The sequence below is a fragment of the Chelonia mydas genome, chromosome 1 (assembly GCF_015237465.2).
Source record: "Chelonia mydas isolate rCheMyd1 chromosome 1, rCheMyd1.pri.v2, whole genome shotgun sequence".
Classification (NCBI taxonomy): domain Eukaryota; kingdom Metazoa; phylum Chordata; order Testudines; family Cheloniidae; genus Chelonia; species Chelonia mydas.
In genome coordinates, this window is record NC_057849.1 from 42,694,774 (window position 1) to 42,712,288 (window position 17,515).

The window sequence follows — 17,515 nt, forward strand, 5'->3', positions numbered from 1 at the left end:
GGGCCGTGGGCAGTGGTCATAATATGTGTAACCCATAGGTTTTCATGACAGTATAGATAGCCCTGTCTATATTAGTGCTTACACTTGCATCCTTGCAAGCATTTCCTGTTATATAGATACTAATTTTTCAAGGGTAATCAAGGCCATAGGATGCAAAGGTCAGTTAAAACATTTACCTTGTGGCTTTCTTTCTTTAGAAGGACACAATTTTGCCCTCAGTCTTGATGTAAAACAATAAATTATTCTACCCACCCCAGAACATTTTAAAATACACATTCATATTAATGTCTCATAGACCTAATCCAGGAGACTGCAAAATTCCTATTAAAAAGTTGAGATCTCCTAGCCATAGGGTTACAAATCTGAAAACGAATAGAAATATATATTTTAAAAGTTGTATCATTTAAAACTCACTGACATTGCTTTCCTGAAAATCTGTAAATAAATAATATACAAAAATCAGCTTTTAGCCTCAAATCTGAAGTGGTAAACTTCATCCTGGATCTCATTTTTACAGCCGCATTGTAATGTCAGTATTGACAACTGGTTTGTTGCAGCAAAGATAGTAGACATAAATACTCTAAAACATTTAACTAAAGATGAAAATGGAGAGTAATTTTTGGGCTGGTAACTGCTCGTTATTCCTTACCAGTCAAGAAGCTTCCATTGCCTTGGTAGCTAGATTAAAAACAAAACACAAAAAACAAACAACAACAAAACCAATCACTTACTCTCTGTATCCATTCCTCTAATGTTTACCGGCAGGAGTAAATATTTTACAGATAGGGATGGGTATCCCTGTAGCTCTAATGGATTGCAAAAACTAAAGACAATGTGGGCCTGATTCTGATCTCTATCCAGCTTTCCATTGGTGTAACTCTGTTGATTGCAGTGGAGTTTACATTATTTACAACAACAAGAGTGTGATCAGAATCAAGCCCAGTGACACTAACACTTGATAATTTTAAATCAGAAACAATACAGAGAATAAAAAGAGTGCACCTTCTACTCACACATACCCATCTGAAGGCTCTCCAGACTCCAAAATCGTGCCATTCCCCCCCTGGCTACCATGCTGTTGTCAAAAACAACAGACAGAGTAGGGGCTTGGCCTTTAATAGGTGAAGTTTAGTCCTAAAAGATTCACCGAGAACCAGAAAGGCTTAGAGCCTTTGAGCTACTGAAAATTCAGAAACAGCTTATTCATTGCTTTGAGCTTCTGTATGTGCATATCAGGCCGGAGCCTACTCAGAAACTGACAGCTCACTCACTGTTCCGTATAGCTGTGGGTTTAGTGGATCAGTGACATCATGGGGTACCCTTAGGGAGGAAATTACAGAAAAGAAACAAAACCTGTATATACAGTGTTCATTGATAATGTACTTACAGTCTACTGCACTGTAGCTAATGACACTGCAACAAAGAATGTTTTTCAGTCTTGTCAGTGCCAGAGAGTGTATTTGCTACTTTTCATTAAAGCAGCTAAATGTGAATTAGAGTTTCAATCTAAATTCAAAGATACATCTCTTTTACTCCATGTCACAGGAAAAGGCTATTGCGGGTTGCAATTTCTTCTAGCCATATGCAAAAATACGTCTTCCAATACTGCTTTGCATAACATTGTGTATTTATGATATTATTCCAAAATGTAGGTATAACTATACACCCAAAGGTATTTTTCACACAGTTTTTAAATGCTGCTGTTACTTCACAACTAAACTGTGGTATATTTGTTTGGTTACAAGCGACTATCACTACATTATAACCCAAATTCTAAACAGCAGCCAATTGCTCTGAGGGGTGATGGGGCAGGGGAGGCGTTCTCCCACTCAGGCCGCAGCCTCAGTGTAACTCAACCACAGGCGGTAGAGAGGGAAGGACACGAATAGCCACTTAGCCCTGCCTTCAGTCATTCCATAGCCCACTTCAGCAGTGACCCCACTAACCCTCTCATATCAGAGCACAGGGGATCCTATGGAGATTAGCATCTATCATCCCAGCATCATGCACCCCTTTGCATAGGGGAATTGCATTGGTTCTAGAGGCAAGGGCAGGATTTGCCCCTACAGTCAAATCATGTCTCTTCAACAACCTGCATTTGTACTAATTTTTTGAAAACTGGTATAAAAAGAAAATCCTGAAATAATTTTAAAAGAAGTCATGGTGCTATATGTCTGTGGACAGGACCCAGAATTACTGATTCTCTATACGGAAACAACATTGTTTAGCTATGCCAGTCCTTTTACTAGGGGCTAGTTTCTCTAGTAATATGCTCAGAAAACCACCAAGGGACTTTGCATACAACATATCACAACACCCACAGAAATCACATGGTTTCCTATTGTATCATTTCAGGGAGAGAATGAAATGCCAAACTTATAACACAATATTAATGACGTTTGTTTACTAAAATCAAGGACCTGCTGCATTTTGGAGGTGACCAGTGGACATGAAAAATGCAGCTCTCCCTTCTGAATCATTGAACTGCACCATAATTCCCTACTGAAAATAGACTTGCTGAATAATCACAGTTACAATAAGCTACAGTATATTATGAAAAGCACATATACAGCACAGTTGCAAGGTGTCTTGCAATACAAATCAGTAAAAACTAAAAAATGAGTCATCCATAGAAAATTCCTTTGCTTAAGTCATAAAAGGCCCCCAACCCTGGGATCTGCATCAACGACTGAAGAATTCACACTGAACAAGTGCTGTCCAGACAAAAACCTAAAACTATAACATAAAACAGATTCACCCCTTTCAATTATTCTATCACACCTCTGAGAATGTGACTAGGCAGGTGAAAAAGGAATAGCATAAAATATGGACAAGAAAATTAAGATGGTTAGATCTCACTACATTGAAAACTCCTTTCAGTGGCGATTCAAGGGACCAACAAATATCTATTTGTTAATTATGATAGCTGTCCAATATCACCTGGCCTTGGCCTGTGTGAAGTCAATAGCGAACTCTCATTGATTTCAATGGGACCAGCATTTGCCCCAAGAAGTTCTGTGTGTCCTTGTGATCCCAGCCCCACACTAAGCAAGACAAATATCACGTGAGTTATTGTGGGCCAGTTGCTTGTTGCACAAGAGGATTGGGGGAAGAGAGAAGGAAGGGAATGAGGAAGCACAAATAACTGAGGACACAATCAGATATGTAGAAATCTAAATGACATCAACTGCATCCATAAATAAATGCAGACACAGAAAGAGAGGCCCAAATAAGCCATTCCTCACAATAAGAACACAACTCTGCACCAGCACCTCAGCAGGGCTTGCAGGGTTCTAGGCCATGTATATGAACATGTTGAACATAGGTCCAGCCACATTCCACCTCTTTTCAAGTTGTAACAACTGTACAGTTTACACAGTTCCTTCTTTCCTAGGAAGAAAGAAGAAACATCAATACTGCTCAGGAAGTTGTTGCTTCAATATAAAAATGAAAGCCTAATCTCAGGCTTTGGGCCTTAGAATAAGGTTTTTCCAGGGTAGGATTTTTCATGTCCTCAGGTCTGCTTCAAAGTCTCACGACTGGTGGCCATATTGTGGCTGTGGGCACTGAAGGTGCCGCAGCCATAAGAGTGACGTTGAATAGAATAGAGAAGGAACTGATAGAGAGAGTCCTTTCCACTCACACCATGCAAGAGGACAATTTGAGAGTCCTCCTGTTATCTTGCCTCACTTAAAATATGGGACATATCCTTCTAGCCCATTCTTTTTTTTAATCCAATGACTTCTTTAAGGCCAGTTTTTCAATATCCTACTGTAGGCAGGCATGGATGGTCTACTTATGTTGATGCCCCATCTGCTGTTGCCTCCAGTTCTTTTGCTGGTGTCACTTTACATTCTAAGGTGAAGAAGTAGAAAGCACTCACTAAAATTTCTCATGTCGCTGTGAGGAAAATTCTTGTCAATGCCCATTAAAAAACACTACAAGTGCAGAAAGTCGATAATACCAGAGTGACAATCTGACCTAACAATGCACACGCTGGTAGGAGTCTGACAACTCTACCTGGGATCACATATAGTACAGGTGGCTGCCATGATAAAGCTACCTAACACAAGCTTGCCAATGAATCGAAATCCTGACTTGCAATCATTCCTGCTATTCCAGGCTTTTGACTGGACCCTGATGAACTGGACAAAATTTTGTGTTAGTTTAACAAATTAGGCAAGCAATCCACTGAGTCTCAGCTCAGACCACCAACTGCAATTCACTAATGACCATAGCCAAATCTGAAACCACAATTTCTGGGTGAAAAGCATTAACACTCTGTGACTTTTTATGGAACATATAGGAAATCCCCACACTGGAGGTCTATACAATCTAACATCTAGTCTCTGAAGCCATAAAATCACTCTTTGTGCACCAGAACAGCGCTGCAAAATTATTCTCAAGGGAAGCTTCCTTCCAACCAGGATGGATAAAAATCAATGATTTTTTTAAAAAAATTTTAAAAATCAGATTTTTTTATTTAAATCAGATTTTTTTGATAAAATGCTTTTTTTAAAAGATAGTTTTAATTAAGATACATTATAGCTCAAAGATATTTCATCATGGAATAGGGATTATAAATTCTAATTCTATAGTATGAGACAATATATTCATGTAACGTTTAAGAAAAGTTTTGTAAATGAGTTCCAATAGTTCATGGATTAGGGACCCAATCTTATGGGGTTCCAGGGGTTTCTGTATAGATTATTCAGGTTAATATTTCTATCTACTGTGACAGGGTTGGGCCATATGGCTACAGGAGAGTAATAAAAGGCAGATATATTAGCCCCAGGTTAAGTAGGTCCCTTTTCCCTGGGTAAGGTAACAGGGAACGTTCCAGAACAATCAGGAACCTTCTGGAGATAATTAAGATAGACAGGCTGATTAGAACACCTGCAGCCAATCAAGAAGCTGCTAGAATCAATTAAGGCAGGCTAATCAGGGCACCTGGGTTTAAAAAGGAGCTCACTTCAGTTTGTGGTGCGCATGTAAGGAGCTGGGAGCAAGAGGCGCTAGGAGCTGAGAGTGAGAACGCATACTGTTGGAGGACTGAGGAGTACAAGCATTATCAGACACCAGGAGTAAGGTCCTATGGTGAGGATAAAGAAGGTGTTGAGAGGAGGCCATGGCGAAGTAGCCCAGGGAGTTGTAGCTGTCACACAGCTGTTCCAGGAGGCACTCTAGACAGCTGCATTCCACAGGGCCCTGGGCTGGAACCTGGAGTAGAGGGCGGGCCCGGGTTCCCCCAAAACTTCCCAACTCCTGGTCGGACACAGGAGTCGTCAACCTGGACTGTAGGTTCAGAAAAACGGCCAAGCTGAGGGCTGCCGTGAAGCTCCAAGGCAAGCAACTCCACCAATAAGCGCAAGACCCACCAAGGTAGAGGAGACTCAGTGCTCAGTCTAGACGATACCCAATGGGACTCAGTGCTCAGTCTAGACGATACCATCAGAGATGCTTAGTTTTGCAGTTCTCAAACTGTGGATTTGTCTCTCCAGAGAAAACATGCTTGTTAACAGCAAAAATGTTTTAAATAAATAAATAAATATATAGAGCTGAGAAATAACAGACCTCAACCCTATTGTCCCTCTGCAAATTTGTGTACACAGAGTCAATCCCTTACCTCTCTCTAAAAGTGCAAAATTTCAAAAAGTTCAATGAATATAAGATTGTTGGGTGCGGAATAGATCAGGACAAGGAGAAGAAGTCTGGAGATAAATGTGATAAGGGAGGGACAGGCAGTAGAAAAAAAGTGGAACTGTTTGAGCAGCATATTCCAGAAGTCTTGAGGTCTTTCTGAGTGTAGCCTTCATTGATTTGAGATCTACCATACCATTCTCTCACTAGAAAAGAAAACCTATAATGGCAGTAGGCTGTAAAAGAGACCCAGTTTGGGAATATTTTAATGAAGTTTCTCTACCTGTGGGTAAGACAGGCATGCACGCAAAATGCAAGCAGTGCAACAAAGAAATGCAAGGCCTGGCTGCCCCAATGAAACAACATCATGAGAAGTGTTCCTTCTCAGGAGGAAGCTGCGTTGATGTTGGGCTGGGGCCGAGGGGTTGGATAATGGGGCCATGGGGGAAAGGGGAACAGGGGTCGATTCAGACGTGCAGGGGCAGCACGGCGGGGCTCGGCCAGGCTGCAGCGATCCTGGGGCGGCTCATAGCTAGAAGTTCATGCCCCAGCCCGGGTGCCTGCAGCTGGAGGGAGCAGGTCCGTGCTGCAGCCCCGGCTCTGCGCCTCCCGCGCCCTGGCCAGGGGCTGCTGCGCACTCTGACGGGCTGGACAGTTTTGCTGCTGCCGCCACTTCACTCAGCTCCTGCCTCCCTCCCATGCCCCCGCCCGAAACTCTCTGCCCCTACTAACAAAAATGATTTAGTTCGCAAGTTTACAAACATTTTTATCCTAAAAGAATAAAAATATCTTTCCTAGTAAAATTTCAAAAAACATTATTTCTTTGTACACTCTAATCCCTCTACTACAATATAACGCGGTTTCATCTATAACGTGGTAAGATTTTTTGGCTCCTGAGGACCACGTTATATCGGGGTAGAGGTGTAGGTTTCATCTAATCAAATTCCACTCAGATGTTCAGTCTATGGCCTCAGCAATTTAAGAGAAGGGAAAATATCAGAATATGTAAAAAAATTTGCAAATTAAATATGTGACCTTCCATTATTCACTGGAACTACTTAAAAAACTCTCTGCAACCACTGCCTGACCATTTCCCAATATTTGTGGTATTGTCCTGACAGAACCTTATTTTCCTTTACTTTCCATCTTTTTCCTGCACAGTAGCCCACCCCACCATGAAACTCTGATTGGCTGAGGGTGAGGAAGAGTTGTCATTTAAATCCTCTTGTGTCCAGCTAGCATTAACTGTAACTCCAAATCGAACAAGAGTCAAGTCTGTTGGGAAATTCTGAATATTGAATCTAAATTCCCACCAAACATTCTCCTGCTACCCCTAACAAGAACATCAACTCTACTTGCATATCAGAGACCCAAAAAATAGCTTTAGTGGGTGTACACTATGCCCAGGGGTGAAAGTGAGCTGGTATGGGCCAGTACTTCTTATGTACCTGTAAGAAGTTGGTACTGGCCCGTACACAGCCCACATTAAAGCACTGCCACAGCAGTGCTTTAATGTTGCTGCCCCTTCTCCCCCCACCCCTTAGGGACCACCTACTAGCAGGGCCACCAAGGGGGGAGGCAAAAGGGGCAACGAGGTTAAAGCGCTGTGCTTTAACGTCAGTCCCCCCCCCCCCCCGCCACACGCTGCCCCTGGGGCTGGCGATTTAAAAGGGCCCGGGGCTCCTGGCTGCCACCGCTACTGCAGCAGCATCCAGAGCCCCAGGTCCTTTTCAATCACCACTGGAGCCCCAGGCGGTGCGGGCCAGGCAGCGCGGATGGGCTGGCTGAGGGAGACTGACCCTCCCCAGCCCCACCCTTTCTGGCCTAGGCCGGCCCCCGTACCAGTAAGAATTTATTATTACTTTCACCCCTGACTATGCCTATAATTTTACATTAGGTAACACAAGATAAAACTTTCCTGTAACTAAGGGTACGTCTACAGTACGAAATTATTTTGAAATTATTCAATTGAATTTTCGGAAGCGATTTTATACGTTCGGTCTTGTGTGTCCCCATTAAAGCGCGTGAATTTGGCAGAGTGTGTCCACAGTACCGAGGCTAGCATCGAATGTCGGAGTGGTGCACTGTGGGTAGCTATCCCACAGTTCCCTCATTCCCCGCCGCCCATTGGAATTCTGGGTTAAGCTCCCAGTGCATGATGGGGCAAAAACATTCTCGCGAGTGTTTCTGGGTGTGTGTTGTCAGTTGCTCCTCCCGCCATGAAAGCTATGGAAGACAATCGTTTCACGCCTTTTTGGCATGCAGACGCCATACTGCTTTCAGCAGATGGTGTAGTACGGTGCACTGCTTCTCTCCTTGTACTATGAATCCACATTTCCTCTCATCTTTCTATGTAATTTCCATAAGTATCTACTCTTTCTCTTCCTCATCGACCGCTTCCCCTGCCAACTCTGCTCAGCCATCGTGAACCGAGCAGCACAGCTTCCGCCGCCAGCTCTGCTCTCCCGCTCTTGCAACGCTACCGAGCTTCTCCACGTTGTCTGTCCTGGGCTCCTGCCTCCGTGAAAGCTACAGAAGACAACCATTTCCCGCCTTTTTTCGGCTATCGTGAACTGAACAGCACCTCTTCTGCTGCACTCTGCTCTCCTACGTTTCGCGCCCTTTTTCCAGGATTACCCGTGCAGGCACCATAGCGCAGCAAGCATGGAGCCCGCTCAGATCTCTGCTGCAGTTTTGACCATTGTAAATACCTCGCACATTATCCAGCAGTATGTGCAGTACCTGCAAAACCGGGCGAGGAAGCAACGACAATGCGATTACGATAGTGATGAGGACATGGACACAGACGATTGGGATGTGGCTATTGGGAGATCATGGTGGCATGGGGCCAGGTTCATGCCGTGGAACACTGATTCTGGGCCCGGGAAACAAGCACAGACTGGTGGGACCGCATAGTGTTGCAGGTATGGGATGATTCCCAGTGGCTGCGAAACTTTCATGTGCGTAGGGCCACTTTCATGGAACTTTGTGACTTGCTGTCCCCTGCCCTGACGTGCAAAGACACCAAGATGAGAGCAGCCCTCACAGTTGAGAAGCGAGTGGCAATAGCCCTGTGGAAGCTTGCAATGCCCAACAGCTACCGGTGAGTCGGGAATCAGTTTGGAGTGGGCAAATCTACTGTGGGGGCTGCTGTGCTGCAAGTAGCCAATGCAATCATTGACCAGCTGCTATCAAGGGTAGTGACTTTGGGAAACGTACAGACCATTGTGGATGGCTTTAATGCGCTGGGGTTCCTTAACTGCGGCAGGGCAATAGACGGAACGCATATCCCTATCTTGGCCCTGGAACACCAGGGCGGCCAGGACGTAAACCACAAGGGGTACTTTTCCATGGTGCTGCAAGCACTGGTAGATCACAAGGGACATTTCACCGACATCAACGTGTTCATCAAATGCTTTACGGGACTCCGCAATTGTTTGCCTCCACGCATTCAACTGGGCCCTGTGAGTGTGGGAGGACTGCATGAGCTCGGCGAACATGTCATCCCGAGTTCGTTTTTTCTGCCTTCTAATCTAGACCAGCCTCTGGGACGGAGTAGATAGGGGCCACGTTAAAACATTTGCACCTGCTGGAGGAGAAAAAGGGAGGGTAGTATTTTAAAAGATACATTTTAGAGAACAAAGGGGACACTTTCTCATTGAAACAGGCAATTCATAGTACACAGCACATGTTCTATCTGTAAAAGGTCGCATTTTGCCTGTTATACTGAAATGCCTGCCACTTTGGTGTGAGTAAGCCATCACATGCGGCCAGGCAACAGAATTCAGCTTGCAGGCAGCCATGGTAAGCCCTAGGGGCACACGGTGTTCTGCTTCTTCCGCATTCATTTCAATGCTTTCAAACTGCCAGGCCCCCTTTCCCATAGCAAGCAATGCCTGGTGGGTTTGCCATATAAAAGGAGGGCCTGCAGGCTCTCTGGGATTATCGCTTCACACAACACCCCCACCCATCCACGCACCCACCCACACACCCCATGTGGCTCCGATGAGGCTCTGAGCAGGGATGAGCCCTTTAAACTAAACACGAACAGCCCAGCGCGGCGGGGTTTCCCCCCACCCCACATCGTGTGGCTCCAATCAGGCTCTCACTCACCAGAAGTGCCTTCTCCAGGGTCATGGTCCGGGAGCCCGCATTGGGAGTGGAGGGATGCTATTGGCTCCAGCGTTAAGAATAGTTCCTGGCTAGGGGCGGAAACGGATTCCCCATTTGCCGCCTGTGCACTGTCCTCCTCCTCCTCTTTGTCCTCCAAAAACTCATCCTCCTCACTCCATGCAACTACCCCCTTGCAGGTGTCCACGGACAGTGGTGGGGTAGTGGTGGCATCTCCCCCCATAACTGCATGCAGCTCCCAGTAGAAGCAGCACGTATGGGGCTGTGACCCAGAGCGCCCATTCGCCTCCCGGGCTTTTTGGTACGTTTGCCTGAGCTCCTTGATTTTTGTACAACACTGCTCTGTGTCCCTGGAGTAGCCTCTTTCCGTCATGGCCCTGGAGACTTTGGCATACATATTTGCGTTTCTTTTTTTGGAACGTAGTTCTGCCATAACAGATTCGTCTCCCCAACATGCGATGAGATCCAGTACCTCCCGTTCGGCCCATGCTGGAGCTCGTCTGCTAATCCAGGACTGCGTGGTCTCTTGTGATGGCGGACTCTGCATGGTCGCCTGTAATGGTGGACTGTGCTGATGGTGACCAAACAGGAAATGAAATTCAAAAGTTCCCGGGGCTTTTACTGCCTACCTGGCTAGTGCATTGGAGTTGAGAGTGTTGTCCAGAGTGGTCACAAGGGAGCATTCTGGGATAGCTCCCGGAGGCCAATAACGTCGAATTGCGTCCACAGTACCTGTAACCCGGAACTGCAATCTCGATTTAAGCGATACTCCACTTGCCGAGGTGGAGTACAGAAATCAGATTAAAGAGCCCTTTAAATCGAAAAAACTGGTTTGGTCGTGTGGATGAAATCAGTTTTATTTCGAATTAACTCGGCTAATTCCGAAATAACCGCGTACAGTAGACCAAGCCTAAGAAAAAATAGATATATTTCTCTTGCTGTCTCCTAATATTCCACCCACTTGCCATGAGGGCTTTGATTTAGAAAGCTATTCACGTACGACTTTCGTAGTTATTATAACTAGTTTGCTAACGTAACATCTAGGTATGATCAGCATTGCTTTGATTTCACTCCTTTCCCAAATGACAGAAATCCTTACTTTAATAATCTGTTATCCTCAAACGTTGATATTTATGAAACCTTGGGTATACTAAAGCTAAAATAACAAGAAATTAATCTGAGGTAGCTGTATTTGTTAGCCAATGCTGTTTTTCCAAAGATGAAACAGAAAGTATAACGTTAAAAAAAAATCCCCACTTTGTGATATTTAAAGGCCTGATTTCTCCATCCTAGCTCACGATGGATTAGTTCCTTACTCAGTGAGAAGTCCTACTGGAATCAGTGGGACTACTCATGGAGAGAGGTACTACTTAATCATTTCAAGTTGGACTATAAATTCTTCTACGCTTAGAACTGTCTCCAATATTGTAATATTTATACACACAATCTCAATACCACATCCAGTAATTCCCAAATTGTGGTCCATGGAGCACCTGCTAGTGATCAGAGGAGAATTGGCTGGTCCCATTGTACACAGTCTCTCCATTTCTAGTTGTGAAATTACATTAGAAGAGGCTAAAGGTATCTTGAATACTTACCTAGTATTACTTTTCCATCTCAGTGATTGTCTTCTGTGGATTTTAACATGCAGTATGTAAATACCCTGATAGCTAAAATAATGTATTTGTGGATTAAGGGTCTTCCTTCCCTGGAATTTAGATGAAGTTGCATGATCTAGTTAACAATTTGACTTGGAACTGGTATGAATCTGCAACAAATACAGGCTCCTGAAAAGTTATTTGAATAATGCTCTTAATTTTTAATAAAGAAACACTGAAAGTGCTATTTGATAAGATCTTCCACTTCAGTCACAGTAGATCCTGATTTCAATGCTACTTACTCCATGTATGTATGGAGCAGTACAGTGCAGGTTGCAAGTGGCTTTATAGCAGCTATTCTTTAGAATACTGAAGTGAAGGGGCCTGAAGTGAAGAATGCACTTTGACTTTTTAGGCCCTTGATAATGAAAAATGAGTAAAATTGCTCAGAGGATGTTCTCTAGTATCTGAAAGAAGACAGATGATATTGACCAAGCTTCTTTTAACATCTCCTGCAAATTAATGATTTATGAGAAGATACTATTGTTCTTGCTATCAGCTTGAGATAATGTGGCAAATAAATGCTAATGATAAGTAGAACTGGAGAATAAATGTAAGGGGCAAATCAAAAGGACATTAAAAGACACTGCTGCAAAAAGGCATCTGATTTTACAGTCCTTTCTAAGGATTTGTACTTCACATAAAACTGGATAAATGTCATGGACTACATTCATCCTTTTGGTAGGCAGCTACAACTCCCATACCAATCTCTGGGACAAATCCTTTGGTGATTTAGGGCTTGGCTACATTGGAAATTAATCTGAATTAACTCAAGATGTGAATTTAAAGTGCTTAGTTAAAGTTCATTAAATCCCCCTCTCAACACTGTCTTTCAGCAGCTGCTCCTGACTTCTGAATGAGAGGCTCCACACAAAGGCTTAATGTGCTTTAGTGGACTTTAAATTCACATCTTATGGCACATCTTCACTAGCAACGTTAAAGTGCTGGCCACAGCAGCGCTTTAATGTGGCTGTGTAGTCGCGGCAAAAAAACACCTCCACGAGGGGTATAGCTCCCAGTGTTGGTGCACTGTCTACACTGGCACTTTACAGTGCGGAACCTTGCAGCGCTCAGGGGTGTGTTTTTTTCACACCCCTGAGCGAGAAAGTTGCAGTGCTGTAAAGTGCCAGTGTAGACAAGCCCTTAGTTAATGCAGCCTACCTTCCCACATAGACAAGCCTTCAGAGAGCAGCAGGGAATACATGGATTGAAAATATGAGGACAAGTGGTAAAGGGGAGCAACTTACAACAATTTAACATTCAGTGGGTGTACAACACAAGTGTAACTTAAGCATAGCAGGACAAGCACTAACAGGAAGGTATAAAATAAAACAGCTTCATCATAAGCTACTTTACCATTTGCATCGATTTACATCCTCTGTGAAGTTTATACCCACCATCCAAGGCACTGATGAATTGGCCCATTCTCTCCATTTTTGTAATATATTTCGTGTGTAACCCCTTAAAAAGACCTGTAAAACTTACCATTAGATGCTCTCATTTGCCGCCTCCGTCCCACTCGATCCAGGCCAATGGGGGTGCTTTGTGAAAAGGTGAAGGGCCGGAATCTGGCTGAAACAGCTTTATATGGGGGAACTTGGTGGGCTGGAACAGGCGGCCTTGTTATTGGCTACAGAGAGAAAAAAGAAAATCCATTATTATTAGAAGTAAAAGCTACCAGTAAGCCAAAGACAGCTACAGGTATGAAACAGGGTTTCTTTACATTCTCAAGCTGACTATACGGACACTAAGAACCCCTAGTTCAAGCAGTCATAAAATTGATTGACCACCACATTCCATACACAATATTATGGTAAATATCTTATAGCATTAAGGTTCTCTGTTATATTGAAAACTCCATAACGTTCTGTTACGTTTAGTGACACTGTATATTCTGCTTTATAGTCTTTGCTCCATAATATTCCAAGTCTAAATGCTCTGGTAGCTAACTTATCTCAGAATAGTTTACTGTAATGTCAGCCAACTGTAAATATGTAACAGAATGGAAACACTGAAAAGAAAGAATAGAAATTATACAACCAGGTGTATTAATTTCCCAGAATGTTGTTCGAGATAAACGTACTGCTGCGAAGGAACATATTTTATAGTTAAACCAAAAAAGAATCTTAAACCTGTTTTTTTTCTTAGAGCTTATCTGCATGGCCCCTGGACTAGAGGGGTGTGAACTGCAGTGTTGCATGAGCTAAAAGGTACCTAGTCCATATTAATGTAGTCCTGTTTGAAACAGGATTACATTAACGCAAATTTGGCACCTTTTAGCTTCTCCTGCCGACATAGCTACTGCTGTTCGTGATGGTGGTTTTATGATGTCGACGGGTGAGCTCTCTCCTGTCGGCATAGCAGCTACACGAGCGATCTTACAGCAGTGCAGATGCATTGGTACAGCTGTGCCGCTGTAAGCTCACTAGTGTAGACATGGCCTTAGTCTGTTACTTGTTTTTCCTCTTAAGTTTGTAAATTAAGCATATAGATACACCAGATCCTCTCTATGAACTATTTGTTGACCCACTGGTATGACACAAGTGATTTACTATTGCTTGAAAGCTTTTTCCCCCACATGAAGCTGTCAGACAAAACAAAACGAGTTAACAGCACTTTTTTCACATTCCACTGATGTTCAACACTTTCAAGAAAAAAAAATCTGCTACATGAAAATTAGGCTTTAAAAGCTCTTTATGAAATAGTTCTGATATATGTGTTCCTCAATCATAAGTCTTTTTCATACATTTAAACTAGCAATTTAACTACCAAACACCGGACTGAAAAATATCTTGATATATTTTAATATGATCTAATTATTATTTCATTCTTTACAAATTATTTGCTCTATGGTATATCAATATCTCGGAACTGCACTACTGAACTAAAGCAAGAAAAGCAACTCCAAATTCTTCCATAACAAACACCCAATATCCGCAATGCCAATTACTTTTAATGTATTTAATCCTGGGCAATTATAATTTAATCATTAAAGCCTTGATCCTGATCCCTTTGTAGGCAACAGTAGAACTGCCATTGAACTTCAGTGGGAGTAAAGGTAAGTCATAAGAAATAAGGGGCACCTTTCAAGGTAGGTTGGACTTAAAGCCCTAACAGTATTAAAGAGCACCTCTTGAAAACCAACTATTATTTATTTACAATTCATGAAGGCACAGATTTGATAATAATGTTAAGGGCTCACATGAACACAAAAATTTAACTATTTAATGAACTAATTAAACAATATAGATCTTTTATTAGGGACTGCAGCATTGGTTTGTACATAGACAAAACTTCCATTGATTTCAATCAGTTTTGCTGGAAAAGAGTACAGGAGGATCCAGCTATTTTTGATCAGGAAAATGTAAAGGACAACTGTATTATACTACACAGCAAAAGAATTACGGACTACATAAGAATATCCATGTTAAAAAATAGTTTTCACAGGAAACTCTGAAAAACCTGTCATTGTTTTAGCATTCCCATACAGTGAGTGGGATCATTGTTTCTTTTCAGTGGGGGCTTTGCTTTTAATGACACTGTATTGAATTTCCCAGCACGAGGTAGAGTCTCATGAGGACAATTAAGACTAAGAGCAATCAGGTCTCTTTAACAACTTCAAAATACTTTTAAAGGAAATGCTATATTTTTTCTCTGTGTTCAGTTAATTTACTTGAACGAGGGGTTCTCAAACTTTTTCATTGCGTGCAGAACATGTTAACAGAGAGAATGCATTGTGGATAGGACTTGAGACCAAAGTTCTCTTACTATCTGTAGAACATGTACAACTACGCAGGCTTCTTTTCACTGCCTCAACTCAGTGCTGTAGACTACGTCTAGGGGTGAAAGAAGTGCTTTCATTTCCCAAATTTATTCATTCCTTGACCTCTTAGCATAGCCAACAGAGGGGCCAGTTCAAGTACTTATTCCTGGGGGCATTCTGCACCAAAAAATTCTGTGCCAAAAAAATAAAAATTCTGCACACAGTATTTTAAAATTCTGAAAAATTCTACAAATTTTATTTGTCAAAATAACACCGCATAATCATGTCAGTTTCAATTATTTTGGTTTTTTTTTTTCAACATACCTGTCAACAAGTATGTTTGTAACAATACAGACAGAAAAAAATTCCCCCAGGAGTAGAGAGTTGAAGAAATCCCTATGACAACCCAATTCCTCTTTCTCTGCCCCCTTCCACGCCCCCAAAGCCCAGGGTTCCAGAGAGAGAAACAGCCTGATGATCAGTCCCAGGCTTGCATCGAATTTCCTGTGCACCGCCCTCTCCTTCCCTCAGGGCATGCTGGGAACTGCAGCTGTCAGGAACCCACTAGCTCCCTCCTTCTCCCCCTGCAGTGTCTTGATGTGCGAGCTGGTGGGTCCAGCGGCCCCTAGTGGTGGCCAACAGCACTGCAGCCCATTTTTGTGGGGGAAAGGAAATTCTGCCCACACAACGTTAATTTCTGAAAAATGCTGCATTGCACAGTAGTGCAGAATTCTCCAAGGAATAAAGTTGTGAATGTTTTTCCGATGTGAATATCTGTCAATTAGAAACTGGACTAAGTAATTTCTCACAAGCTACCCAAGTGCTATCATATTATATTAATTTTGGTTCGCTGCTGCTCATAGGCACATTTAAGCAAAAGAGATTGAACCTGAGCCACAGCCCATTAACGTCAATGGAAAGACTCTATTTCATATTACCAAATCCCTGAGACATCCAGTCTGAGATCCTGATCTGTTCTACAATGTTTTTGAATGGATTATCCATTTAACTATACATGTGCTAATCCCAAGCAGTTCATACCCAAAGCTTTTTAAGAGGCTCAGTTTCAAAGGATTATGAATACTTTATTGAATTTATAATATTATTTGTATGCACCCCTCACTTGAATCCTACATCCTGTGTGTTGTAGACTAATCAAAAATACATGTGACTTTATTATAGACAAATAAGCATTTTTAAACTGCTACGGGAAATAACGTCCCAAGAAAGAAAGAGGGTTAGTTTACAATGCAAGCAAGATTATCCAAAAGTCAAGATCTTATGTTATGGCTTTTTTACAAAAAAATTAGAGACAAGGAAAGTGAAACAAAGTATGAGAGGTCAACTTGGAAAAAGAGAAGAAAGGAAAGGAAATGTCCACTCTATTTTCTAGCTTGAAGATAAAGGCAAGGAAGTGGAAGAGTCTTTTGTAGTTTGCAGAGAGCACATCTTATATCTTACTTGTGTCAGCAGATCTTCTATTTCTTCTGTCTGGCTGTTCCCATAGAAACTGATCCCACCTATTAAAGAGATGGGTCTTCGTTTTCGCCCTCTTTGGTGACCTACTGTACTGATTTGAGCTGTAGACTCCACAGAAGCAAATCCAGGCTGACTTTCACCATCTACACAGTCTGTTTTCTGAGACTCCACTGCAACTGAATCTTCTGGTATTGAGAAACTCCTGATTGCCAGCTGACCATAGTCTGAGAGTGGCCTTGGCCGAGATCTTTTTCCAGAGCCCCATCTTCTGGGAGTGAACTTTTGTGCATCTGTCCTTTCTTCATCCTGGGATGGGGACATCCTCCACTGGTCATCAACAACAACCTTTTTAAAGGTGAACAAGTCCAATAAGCCACAGCATTTTCAGATACAGAAAAAATTAAAAGATGTTTTTCATATGGCATATGGTTTAAATTGCTATAAAAGTGTTACAGTATCCATAAACAACAACATATTATAATAAATGCAACTGACACTTCAGTAACAAATTAAATACATAACTTTGCCACAGAGACATTGCACTGTATGTGATGGCTAACGATGACCCACAATCATAAGCATGAATTAGGCAAATGAGCATTGCTAACAACATTACTATGATTGGATTATTATCTTCCCAGTGGCAACAGACCCCGACATAAATACCGAATTTGCTGAACAAACAGCCTGAAAATAATGTCTGCACAGAAAGTATGATACACGGTATTCTCTTTTTGTAGAGAGTTTTATGCAAACATTCAACAGAAATGTATTATTCTGCTCTATTTTCCTTTCTCAATGAAAAGAGGTAACACTGCAAGCAGCTAACAAGGGTAGCTGTGAA

The 17,515-nt window shown here is 42.4% G+C and overlaps 1 protein-coding gene across 11 annotated transcripts in view; it reads right to left on the reverse strand.

Moving 5' to 3' along the window:
* SPATA13 (spermatogenesis associated 13) overlaps positions 1 to 17,515 on the reverse strand; it is a 122,307-nt gene that overhangs the window by 33,053 nt on the left and 71,739 nt on the right. For 7 of the 11 annotated variants that reach the window (XM_027821587.3, XM_043530866.1, XM_037891237.2 and 4 more), the window contains 2 exons: positions 16,654 to 17,016; positions 12,915 to 13,059 (listed from right to left, as the gene is read on the reverse strand). In XM_027821587.3, the coding sequence (XP_027677388.2) occupies positions 12,915 to 13,059; positions 16,654 to 17,016 (508 nt within the window). Of the gene's footprint in view, positions 1 to 1,019; positions 1,281 to 12,914; positions 13,060 to 16,653; positions 17,017 to 17,515 lie in introns of those variants that run through there. The other 4 variants (XM_037891245.2, XM_043530901.1, XM_043530900.1 and 1 more) reach the window with 2 other exon arrangements.